This window comes from Mauremys mutica, chromosome 17 (assembly GCF_020497125.1).
Source record: "Mauremys mutica isolate MM-2020 ecotype Southern chromosome 17, ASM2049712v1, whole genome shotgun sequence".
In the NCBI taxonomy this organism is placed as follows: Eukaryota; Metazoa; Chordata; order Testudines; family Geoemydidae; genus Mauremys; species Mauremys mutica.
This window is the reverse complement of record NC_059088.1, coordinates 19,703,077-19,715,544: the sequence shown is the minus strand read 5'-3', so window position 1 is coordinate 19,715,544 and position 12,468 is coordinate 19,703,077. Positions and strand designations below refer to the sequence as shown.

The 12,468-nt window shown below is 60.3% G+C and overlaps 1 protein-coding gene across 1 annotated transcript in view; it reads right to left on the bottom strand.

Moving 5' to 3' along the window:
* Positions 1-7,263: 7,263 nt before the first annotated feature.
* The window catches only part of LOC123352236 (zinc finger protein 628-like), a 46,717-nt gene continuing 41,512 nt past the window's right edge, over positions 7,264-12,468 (bottom strand). Inside the window, exons 7-8 of the mRNA XM_044992089.1 lie at positions 9,522-10,970; positions 7,264-8,820 (exon numbers count right to left, since the gene is read on the bottom strand). Coding sequence (XP_044848024.1) covers positions 8,141-8,820; positions 9,522-10,970 — 2,129 coding nt within the window. The 3' untranslated portion in view covers positions 7,264-8,140. The remainder of the gene's footprint in view (positions 8,821-9,521; positions 10,971-12,468) is intronic.

Here is a 12,468-nt window from a genome sequence, read left to right as displayed (position 1 = left end):
AATGAGGACCAGGCCTGCTGAAGCTCAGAGAGGGACGGTTTCAGGGGGCAGTTAACCTCTGGGAGTGTGTGACCAGCGAGGAGGACTGTTGGAGTAACGGGGTCCCCCTGAGGACTGCGGTGAACAGTCTCAGGGGCGGAGGAGCTTGCTGCTCGACCCTGGGAGAGAGAAGGATTTTTGCAGTAGCAGGGTTCCCCTGGGGATTGCAGGAGCAGTCCCAGGGGCGGAGGAGTCTGCAGCTTGACCCTGGCAAAGAGGTGATCACGAGAAGGGCTGGCACACCAGGGGTTCTTCCTGGAAACCATGGGGGAGCCAAGAGCACGCAGGCCTGTGAGTCCAGAGCCACTTGGGAACGGTGAAGTGGTGGCCTGTCACCATCTTAAGAAGGACATTGTGATCCTGTGCAAAAAGAGAGGGTTACGCATTGGGAAGTTCACCAAGGCACAGTTAATCGTGCAGCTGGAGGAGGACCGCTCTGTGGAGCAGATTTCTGACCCAGATGGGGCTACAAGGGGATCTGGGAGCAGCTGGAGCAGCCAGGCATCCCCGAGAGTCTGGTCCCCAACCAGACGAGGGTCTTCACGATCGGGTTCCCCATCAGGGGATCGGAGACGGATGGGATTGGAGCAGAGCCTGAGAGAGCGAGAGGACCATGAGAGAGAGCAAGAGCTTGAGGAAAAGCTGCAGGAGAAGCAGCAGCAGCATGGACTGGCGATGGTGGAGCGGAGAGGCATAGGCGGCTTCCCAGGGGTCAGTGGGGAAACACGCCTGGGGTGGCGAGACCTGGGGACAGAGAGAACTGTGGTGGTGCAGCCGCAGATGTTGAGGGGCTGTGGGACCTGGGTGAAGGTCCCCGGGGTGAAGCCCCTCGCCCTGCCTATGGCCCGAATCCCTGTGCAGACACAGGAGGGGACAGGCAGGCTGGTCGTTGGGGTTGGGGGGTGATTGTGTCTCTTTGGGACAGGATCCAGGCCCTGCTCCTGTAACAGCCGAGGGTTTGAATTTAAATCCAGGGAACCAATTGGCTAGGATGGAAATGGTCAGTGAAAATGCAAATGACCTGGGTGGCAAGGGGGAGGGGCTGCTGGGCTCAGGATACCTGCCTACCTGTAACCAGCCCCCTGGGGCTGAGTGGGAGGGAGAGATGCTCCCCGCCCCTCTGCACACCGGAGAGGGGCTCACGCTGGCTCCCATGCTGTGACCAGAGCAGAGAGCTCGCTGGCCAGCCCCACTGGGACAGCAAGGGCAGCAATGAGCATGGGGGGAGCTGAGACCCCAGCTGAGTCGGGGGACACCCAGGCAGGGCAGGTCAGCTGCCAACCAGGTTTGCCTGGTCCAGACGTGCTGCTGGGAAGTGATTACACAGCCGGGAGGGAGCCACCAGGGACAGGGCTCAGGGGGGCTGTGACCCCAGGCCCAGCCAGCGAGGGGGAGCAGGTCCCACCCCCTTCCCCAGCAGCTGAATTCCAGACCGAGCTGCGGAAGGATCCCTCCTTGGAGAAGCTGAGGGAACTTGCTGGCCACAGCGCTGCAAACCCCCTTGGGGAAGGCTGCAGGGACAGAGTCCTGTGGGAGAAGGGATTCCTGTACCGGGAATGGGCTTCCCAAGGGGAAGTAGAACTGTGGGGAATTGGGAGGCAGCTGGTGGTGCCCCAGGAATCCACAGGGTTCTTCCTGTTCGTTGGCCTGCTAAACCCAGGGTTGTGAGTTCAATCCTTGAGGGGGCCACTTAGGGATCTGGGGCAAAAATTGGTCCTGCTAGTGAAGGCAGGGGGCTGGACTTGATGACCTTTCAAGGTCCCTTCCAGTTCTAGGAGATTGGTATATCTCCAATTATTACCTTTTTATTACCTTTTTTTTTGCTGTATGGGAGGAGAGTGAGGGGACCCCTAGACCTGGAAAGGGAGGATTGGAAGGAGAAGGGGGAAGACCCCCTGGTGGATCTCTCCCCTGAGGTGGGAGCCAATCTCCCCATCAAGTGTTCCCCGTTCAGAGTCACTGGGAAAGCAGCCCAGAACCTGGAGAGAGAGGTCAAGGACATGCTGGCTTTAGATGTGATCCAGCCGTTCAACAGCCCACGGGCCTCACCCATGGGGCTGGTCCCCAAGGGAGACAGGATGATCTGGTTTAGTGGGGATTATCGGAAGCTTAAAGCCATCACGGTGTCCGATGCCAACCCCATGCCTACGCCTGGGGAGATTCTAGACAAGCTGAGGGGGATGGAGAACTTGGCCCTGGCATACACTGATAACATGTGCATCTTTAGCCAGACCTGGGAGGAACAGGTGTCCCCGGTGAAGAGGGTGCTGGGCTGCCTCAAGGAGGTGGGACTGATGGTAAAAGCTGGAAAGTGCAAGGTGGGGAGCGGCTGCCCAAGCCCAAAGCTGGCCAAAGCCAAGATGGGGGCTCTTAACCAAGAGAGCCCGAATCGCAGACCAGAGTGCTGGGAGAAGACGCCATCCCAGTTTGACCCCTGGGGGTATTGGGGTGGCAAAAGGGTATGGGCTGCATAAACCTTCCCACATGCAGCCTGCAAGTGCCATCAAGCACACGTGGCCTAAGGGAGGGCGCTCGAAGGGGGGACAGAGGTTCCGGGCCTGACCCTGCAATTGACTCGCTGAGTGACACTGGGCACGTCATGATCCAGCCTGACTGCGGTTTGCCCCTGTATTACACAGGCCCCCATTTATAAGCCACTTTCGAAGCCTCAGGGGTAGTGCCAGGTCATATGTATGACTTTCTCCCAACGCCTGGCATAGCAGTCAGACACCTCCTTCCCATCGTCTCCCCCCACCCCACCCCAGATGGTGGCCTGGGTGAAAATTTCAGGTGCTTTCTGTCAGTTTGCCCACTATTGTATGCAGTCAGTGAAGCCCCCATGGCCCCAAAGCCATGTCTGTGGGGAACACACCACGCTCCTGAGCTACAGATGAGGTGGAGGAGGAGATGTTTCTGTGGCAGAATGAAAGAGAAGGCTGGGTTGGGTGCTCAGTGGTGTCATAGGCCTTATACTGTTAACAGCTGGGGGAGAGTCTCCTTTAGTTCCTGTGGTGCAAGAATGGAAAGTCTAGCCCTGTGCTCTGCCAGTGGCTCCCTGTGCAGCTGTAGCCTCCCAGGGTGCCAGATTTGTCCTACACGCCTGCTGAGCTGCACAGCTAGCTTCAGTACAGGCCATGAGGTGGCAGCTCGTGCCTGGAGGCTGGGTCCTTTGCTGCCCAGCTCGGGTCACTGGGGATGGCTCTGCTCCTGCAGCCTGCCCCTCTGCCCAGCTGGTGTAAGGCTCATGGGAACAGGGCACACCTGGCCAATGGTGCCAATTGCACTGCATTGACTGGAGCAGATTGGGTGGCCCTAGGTACTGGGGGGAGAGACAGGGGAAATCCCCTGAGAAGTGCCTTTGAGTCCAGGCTCCTCCGGGGGCAGAGAGTATGGCCTGGGAAAACAGCTCTGCATGGGCCCAGCCCTGCCCCTGGTTACCCGCAACCAGCTAACGTCAGCAACCAGCACCTGCCCTGTCACCAGGGTGCCACGTCCTGCTTAAAGTCGTGTTTGTTCAACGCTCGGCCTGCTTGCCTAGCCCAGACCTGGCCAGAGCGTGTCTGAGCCAAACCCTTCCCAGGGCGAGAGCCAGCGCCCTGCGTTGCATGCGTCTCCCGGGGCACATGCTGCACCTCCCCCCTCTTTACACCCCCACCACCATGTATTTCATCATGCACATGCCCATCTTTCCATGCACACACCTCCTGCCTGGAGCACACGTGTGCACACACACATGCACACCTGCCCGTACACCTCTGCAATGACCCCCCCAGCCCTGTACACGTACTTATCTCCTACCACACAGTGCACCCACACGTGGGCATGCACACACCTCCCCCTAGCCACATGCTTCTGTGCACACACCCACCACAGGATTGCTGTAAGATCCAACCCGCCCCTGGCTCGAGTGGCCCATACCCGACTCATTCTGCACAGGGTGTGTGTGTGGGGGGGGGCTCCACTTAGCACCAGTGTGTTGGGCACCGGGTCATGTCCCCCAGCCACCAGCTTGACGAGTAGATGGGACACCTGTGGGAACCGCTAAGGGTGCCCCTGCCCTGCCCGGAGTGAATGTCCAGCCCGCAGCTGGCAGGGTCAGGGAGGTGGGAGCCCAACCCAGGCTGGCTGCAGTGGAGCCATAATTAGGCTCATGGCTTCATGCTCGGTCCTGCTGCCCCAGCTCAGCGGCAGCCCCCCAGCCCAGCCCAGCCCTCCCATGGTGCCCATGGCCGCAGGTGCTGGAACCCAGGGTGCCGAGGTGGCTGCAACACCCCCTGGCTTGAAGCAGTTTCCATCATATCCAGGGTTTACAGTTTGGCTCAGTGGCTCTCAGCCCCTCTGCACGAGGCTCTAGTCAGGAAGGGTTGGGGTTCTGGGGAGATGGGCTTGCCCCTCCCCCCAGTAACTCCTGCCCCTGCAGTGCTTTGGCCGTGGCTGCTACCCCGGAGCAGGGCCTGGCCTCAGGCCCAGGGGGATTTCACATCTATTCGACATTGGTGAGGCCTCATCTGGAGCACTGTGTCCAGTTTTAGGCCTCCCACTACAAGAAGGATGTGGAAAAATTGGAAAAAGTCAAGCAGAGGGCAATAAAAATGATTAGGGGGCTGGAGCACATGACTTATGAGGAGAGGCTGAGAGAACTGGGATTATTATCTGCAGAAGAGAAGAATGAGGTGGGATTTGATAGCTGCTTTCAACTACCTGAAGGGGGGTTCCAAAGAGGAAAGAGCTCAGCTGTTCTCAGTGGTAGCAGATGACAGAACAAGGAGTAATGGTCTCAAGTTGCAGAGGGGGAGGTTTAGGTTGGATGTTAGGAAAAACTTTTCCCCTAGGAGGGTGGTGAAGCACTGGAAGGGGTTACCTAGGGACGTGGTGGACTCCTTCCTTAGAGGTTTTTAAGGTCAGGCTTGCCAAAGCCCTGGCTGAGATGATTTAGTTGGGGATTGGTCCTGCTTTGAGCAGGGGGCTGGACTAGATACTTCCTGAGGTCCCTTCCAACCCCGATATTCTATGATTCTATGAGCCTTTGTCTGAGGATCTGCTCCATAAACACCCCCTCGCAGTAGCTGACAGCTACACAGCCTCCCCCAGCCCCGCCCTTCTGGCAGCCAAGGGGCAGAGCTGGGCACACCTGCCCCTGAACCCCAGCAATGCTGCCCTGCAGGGATGACATGAAGCAGGCACCTCCCGCAAACTACTTCCCATGACCCCATCTGCACCCTACCGGGCACCTACGTTGCCGACATTATCTATCCCCTCTGTAAAGTATGCACAGCAAAATCCTGCTCCCCAACCGAGTTATTCCAACAGGGCCCCTGCTGGGCTGCCAGCGTGGGAGCAGAGACTAGAGGCCAGAAGCAAACCCCACTCAGCGCCCTGAGCCATCTCATCCTGCTTTCCTTCCCCACCTCCCCTCTGGCAGCCCTTTAGCCCGGGCCAAGTGACTCTGTCGCCAGGAGGTGCTCACACCCTGAGACAGCGGCAAGGCCCAGCATCGCTCCGGCTCCCTCCCTGCCCCATAGCCCAGCCAGCTGGGTTTTATAGTCTCTTCACGCTTTCCCCCAGCAATCTGTCCAGCCCAGGACCCAGCGGGCGGGTCCCTGCCCAGCGCTCTCCGGCGTGTCCCTTTGTGATAGTAGGGGGCCCCTAGCCAAGCCCAGGATACCAGCTGAGCTGTCACGAGGGTTGCAGACACAGGCACCCCTGGCCCTAGCCCTGCTGGCCTTTTCAGGGCTTCTGTATCACACCGCCAACTCCTGGCTGTGCTGCCTCCTGCTCTCCCCTCTGCCTCAGCAGTTCCCAGTACCCGTATTTCCCTCTCTGCGTGAACCTGGGTGGTGCAAATTGCGTGATAGAGGATCTGAGCAACAGGAGCCATGGCTCTGGGTGCCCCACTAAGAAAACGACAGGCTAGGAGCTCGGACACGGTCTGTTAGGGGGAAAAACAGAAGAGCCAGCAAGTGGATTTTGAGTCAGTGTAGGAGGCAATCACGTCATTTCTGGTCCCCCCCTGGCTCTGTGGCTGCTGGCAGCCCTGCCCCAGATGGAGAGGTGAGGACATCCTGGCCCAGGAGAGGTGGGCTGGATGTGCCTGCCTGGCCCAGCAGCAGCTGGAGAGACTTGGCCCTAGGCTGTAACTAGGGCTCCTAAACATGACAATAATACAAATAATCAATTCAGCACAGAGGTAGACAAACAGTGGAAACACCGAGACAAATAGCCTGACCCCCAGCTCTTCCCCTCTGCACCTCACGGCCCACCAGGGCAGCCTGGCGTGCAGGCCACGTGCCACGTCACACAGGAGTCCGGCTCCAACACCCAGCTCCAGCGAGCGGTAAAACCACCAGGGAAACTAACGGGGCTTAAACCGACCAAACACTCAAGGAGGAAGGCACCGTTTTGACAAAGGGAGGCCGCAGAATTGGGCTGGGAGCAGCAGAACCAACAGGAGGAGGTGTTTCCCCAGACACATTTAAACACAGCTCACTCGTGGGTGGGTTCCTAGTTCAATAACAGATGTGATATCAACCCAGAAGGCCCCTGCATTTCCAGGCACTCAAATGGCAGCATGTTATAGCCAACAGCCCCCTGGCCAGGGCCCTCCCTGGGTTGTGGGAGAGCCACATTCAAGTCCCTGCTTGGAATCAGGCACAGCCCAGCTGGGTGCTTTACCACAGGGCCCGTCCCACCATGCATATGTTATGTACAGACACATTCCCACAGAAAGCTTCTGCCTCAGCGACTTGGCATTAAACAAATCCCCCCAAAAGCCACATTTTTTGGACAATTCCCAACCAGCTCTGCCACTGAGCTGCCGTGTGACCATGGCCATTTCACTTGACCCCTTTTGGCAGCTGTGTCCTATCCCACCCCTGGTCTTGTCCCTGCTCTTTGAGGCAGGGGCTGGTTTCTTACTAAGTCTGTGCAAGGCCTGACAGCGGCTGGGGCCTGAGACTGCCATTCTATCCCAAATAACTCCTACTAGGTTGGGGCTGAGAGCTCCCATCTTGGGAGCTCTCAGCACACCAGCAGTCCCCCTCCGCATGTCTTGACATGGAACACTAAGCCCCCCCCCCCCAACACGACCCCCCCCCGCAACCCCACAGGGGGCAGCCCCCCATTGCAATTGCAACCCAGCAGAACAGACAGCAATTTCTGCTCAACCACCAGCCCTGGCAGGGGCTTTGCAATGTGAGCAGCAGGGCACAGGCCCTGCAGGAACCAGGAACCCCCACCCAAGGGTCAATTCACACGTGCAGCCACTGGTTGGGGGATCCCAGCTGGGGACCTTGTGCTGACTGGGGCAGGTTCTCAGCAGCTTGGGAAGACCAGTGCTCTGCCGGGCTCCCCACACCCAAGGCACCTGAATCCAGCAGCCTCATGAAAGGCTGGTGCTGGTGTCCTGAGCAGGGCAGGGGACTCACAAATACAACAATTAGCTTGAAAACATTTTTAATAATAAACAATAAAACCAGTTGTGCTCCACCTGACCCCTTAAGGCAGAGGGGCTGGGCAGGGGCCTTTCCACTCTTGGGTCCAAGTTCTGCCATACGGGGGGATATGAAAAAACAAGTCCCCGGTCTGAGCCCAGTTCCTGGAGGTAATACCCTGGGCCAAGGAGCGCAGGGGGCAGAGGGAAAGAGCTGCCCTTCACCCCAGCAGAGGGTCCCCTGCTTTAGGCCTGCTGCCAACCCTGCCCCAACCACTGACACACAAAGGACATGCAGCCCCCAGCCAGCCTCAGGGCTGCTTTTTATGCAGTGGAGTAGCTGAGGCAGCAGCATTTCACGAGAAGAAGCCCTGCTCTGCTCCCAGTGACACAGGGGAGTCCAAGGGGTGGATGACCCGGGGATGGCACTGGGTGCCAGGGCAGAATGGCATGTGGAAGGCCAGGCCCGAGAAGAGACGTCAGGGTGCAGGATCTCCCAGGATGGTCAGACAGCTCAGTCCACACAACCCAACACAGCTGCCTGCTCTGCAATGGGGTGGGGGTGCAGGGACAGAGCAAGGGGGTTTGCATTGAGGGCCCCCCACAGGGGCTGGGGGGATGGTTGGGCACTGTAGTGCCCAGCCAGACATCATGGCTCGCTCTGAGCCTCACTCATGGCTGCTGGCAGGAGGGATAGTGCCTGCGCAGCCGCATGTGCTGCTTCAGCGATCTCTGGTACACAAAGCGCTTGGCACAGACCACACAGATGTAGGGGCCCAGGGGGGGCCGGCCTCGCCTTCGCTTCTTGGGGGGCTGGCCTGGTCCTTGCTTCTTGGGGGACTGACCTGGTCCTTGCTTCTTGGGGGGCCGGCCTCGTCTCTTCCCGTGCAGGACAGGCTCCAGCTCCTCGTCCTCTTCATCCCCGCTCTCCCCTGCCCAGTCCTCCCCAGAGCTTCCCCCGGGGTCACTGCCCTCCCCTGCTTCCTCCTCGGTGTATTTCCCTTGGGGCTGGGACTGCCGGAAGTTATAGGGTTTGTGCCACGCTCCCTGCTCAGCCCAGAGCTCCTCTGAGGGGGCTGGCAGCTGTGGAGGGGCTGAGGGGGGTGGAGGGACTGGCAGCGGCATCAAGGCCAGGGGCTGAGAGGGAGCTAGCAATGGTGGGCCTGAGGGAGGTGGGCATTGCAGGGGGGCTGATGGTGGCAGAGGCTGTGGGGGCTGCAGGGGGGCTGATGGTAGCGGGGGCTGGGAGGGGGCTGGCACTGGCGGGGTGTGTGGCCCGTTGCCCTTCTCTGCTGATGTCCTGCTGCTGGTGAGATCACCGTGCTGCCCTCCTGCTGGCTGCTGAGCTTTGGCTGCAGAGAGAAGAGGAGACAGGTCAGGCAGGTGGCGGGGGATGACCCTTCATGGTCCAAATAAGAGCCCCTCTGAATGGGCAGAGAGGGCCCAGGCCCCAAGGAGGGAGCATGCTCTGCCAGGTGAGAGGAGTTAGAGGATTCAGCCCCCGAGCCCCATGAAAGGGGGCTCCCAATGGAAGTGAGGGCCAAATTCTGATGTTCCATCAATCTGTGCACCCCCATGACTCCAGGAGGGAGTTCCAGGGGTGACCCCCTAACCTTTCCTCCTTAAAAGGCCCCCTTCACTGCCCTCCCTTCAACTCTAGGCACGGAGAGTCATGGTAGAGCCTCCCTTGCTCAGAAAGGCATGTGTGCTTGGCGCAATCCTCCGTATTTCTAGCCCAGGACCCCAAGTGACATGAATCCAGCCCCCCCCCCCCCAGACAGGGAGGCAATCAGCTCGTTTTGTGGTTGGCACATCCCCACTTTCCACGCTCAGCGCAGGGCATGGCCCAGTCCTAGCCAGGAAGGCAGGGTGGCCATCTTGTCCCTGGCAGCCATCTTGTTGGCACAAGCCGAACAGGTTTTGTAATGAATGGAGCCACATGGGAATTGCTCCAGGGCCCAGCTACTACAGGGAGGCGGACAGCAAAGGCTGGGAAACAGGAGCCAACCTCCCCAATAGCTAAGCATTGTGCCCTGGTGTCAGTATACGGTACCTGGGGCTGGGCGCAGCTCTGGCATCCTCCTGGGTACCGATCCTTGCAGAGTACAAGTGTTGGTACTCCCAGCTCTCGTGCCTGCATCCCTTGGGGGCACAACCATCTGGGGTGGGATCTGAAGGATGATCTTGGTGCCCGGGGGCAAGGTTGCCGGGTTCAGTAGGATCAGGCCGTTACTTATCACTCCTGTGACTGGGTCTGAGGGAGGGATGGTCAAAGGGACTGAGGCAGTGGCCATCAATGTGGTTGAGCTGTGGGGCCGCACTGCTGCTTGGGTTGGGGCTCCAGCAGCTAGTGGGGCTGGGGCTGCGGGCCTGGCTAGGGCGGAGCCTGTGGCCCCAGCTGGGGCAGGGCTTGGGGGCCCAGCCGGGGCGGAGCCTGGGGGCCCAGCCGGGGCGGAGCCTGGGGGCCCAGCTGGGGCAGGGCTTGGGGGCCCGTCTGCTAATGGGGCTGGGGGCCTGGCCGGGGCGGAGCCTGCTGCTGGCACAGAGTCAGGGACTCTAACCAGAGTCTTGGCACCGTTGTGTCCTGGCTGGGAGGCACGGGACTGGGACTGGGACTGGGACTGAGCCCGGCAGAAGTGCCCTCCCGTGTACTGCACCCCACAGCGCCCGCAGGTCTGCAGCCCCTTGTGCAGGCTCTTGTGGAAGAGCAGCTTGAACTCGAGGGTGAAGACGGCGCCGCATTCGTCACACACGAAGGCCTTGTGGCGGCGCTGGTGCAGGCGCAGCAGCATGGGGCTGGCGAAGCTCTTGTTGCAGTCCTCGCAGTGCAGCAAGGCCTTGGGGGTCAGGGCCTGGAGCTGCCCCACGTGGTTGCGGATGTGCGCCAGCAGCTCTGCCTGCGACACAAAGCTGCGCTTGCAGTCCATGCAGGGGAAGGGCCGGATGCCCTCGTGGCGCCGCAGGTGCTCCTGCAGATTGGGGGCCGAGGCGAAGACCTTGGGGCACTTGGAGCAGCTGAAGGGGCGTTCCCGACCCCCGCTGTGCACGCGCTGGTGCTTGGTAAGGTTGGAGGAGTCGGTGAAGGACTTGCCACAGGCGTGGCACGAGTACAGCGCCTCTCGCGTGTGGATCCGCAGATGCTTCCGCATGTTGCTGCTGTTGGCGAACTTATGGCCGCAGGTGGGGCATGGGTAGACACGCGGAGCCGTCCCTCCCTGGGGACCCCGCTTCCTCTGCCGCTGGGGAGAGGGCTCAGCTTCCTCCTGCTCCTCCTCCGAGCTCTCCTCCGTGGAGCCACCAGGGGAGTCTCCCTCCTCCTCCTCTGCTGAGCTCTCCTCCATGGGGGTTTCTCCCTCCTCCTCTGCTGAACGCTCCTTCGCAGGGCCCCTGGGTCTAAGGGAATAGTCCCTCTGGCTGTCCGGGGCAGCCTCAGAGGACTGGGCAGGGGAGGAGGGCGAGGAAGGTGGCACTGCTGGGCTGCTGGCCTGGCCCTCTACATCATCTGCAGAGAGAGGCACATGGTGAAATGCCCATCCTGGTGGGGCTGCATCTGGCAGAGCAGCTTAGCTGGCGCCTCAGCCTCCCCCCACCCCTTACGCTCTCGGCCCAGTTCAGCCATTCACCCGATTACTCTTCAGCCCCACATCACTAACCCACGGCTGCCCTCCGGATCCTGCTCTCAGCGCCTCGGAGAGGGGAGGTCAGAATGCAGCCAAGCCCAGAGCTGGTCTCTGGTGGAGGAGTTAAACACAGGTCTCGCCCCTGACAAAAGCTGACAAGGGTGTCCCACCACCAGAGCACTTGGGGGGACGGAACAAGAGCACCGTCCCCATGCCCCCGCGTTAACACCACCCCGCTCCTGCCAGCTGGGCCAGCACAGCGCTCAGGCGTCCAATGGGGATGGAGGACAGTGTCTGAAGACGCTGCTGCTCCCCAAGACGGCCCGGACCGTGGATTTGCCCGAGACTGCACATGGGTCACAGAGGAACTGCTGCCGAGGCCCTGTCCGAGTCTCTGTCCTGCTCCAGCTTGGATGGTGACACCTGGAGCAGAGCCCCCCGCCCAGGGAAGATGTGGGTGATCTCAGGACAAGGGTCTACACATGAGATTAGATCTGTGGCTGAGATCCTAACAACCAGACTGACCACATGGCGCTTGAATCCCACCACAGACAGCCAGACAGGAAGGGACCCAAACTCTCCCCTGACTTTGGGAACAGAACCTACCCAATCTCCCAGTGCAGCTGACTTCCCCCCAGAGTGTGTTTCTTCACTGGCCCCCCTCCCTCCTCACTCTGCTCACATTTACTGCCCCCTTGCACGCCTCCTCCTGCTGGGGGTCAGGATGGGCAGGGAGCACGTGCTGGATCCCTGAGCAGGGTGGCGGGTACAGCCTGCCAGGCCCCTGCCCTCCCCACCAGACAGGTGGCTGGAGCCCAGCTGTCTTGCTGGTTCTCCCTGTGGCTCATCATATATGGAGATGTACCTATCTCATAGAACTGGAAGGGATCCTGAAAGGTCAATGATTCCAGCCCCCTGCCTTCACCAGCAGGACCAAGTACTGATTTTTGCCCCAGATCCCTAAGCGGCCCCCTCAAGAATTGAACTCACAACCCTGGGTTTAGCAGGCCAATGCTCAAACCACTGAGCTATCCCTCCCCCCACAGCTACCTCCTGACACATCCAGCTGTGGGCTCAGTGTCAGGCAGCACAGCCCCCAGGTGGATCCACTGCCAGATCCCCACTCCCTCTCCTCAGGGGTCCCTTTCCCCTCCCCACAGCTGTGGGGCTCACGCTCCTCTCCAAGGGGAGCTGGATTGAAGAGAGCCAGCACTGCACATGCACGGCCTCACTCAGCAGGGGCAGCCCTGGCCTGGCCTGCTGGGGGAGTCCTCCCCACCAACCCACACTGGTCACAGGGGTGGCAGGAGCCTAACCCCAGCTCTGCAGTAAGGGCCTTCCTGGCTCTGCCCGGAGAACAGCCTGGGATGCTCCGGCATT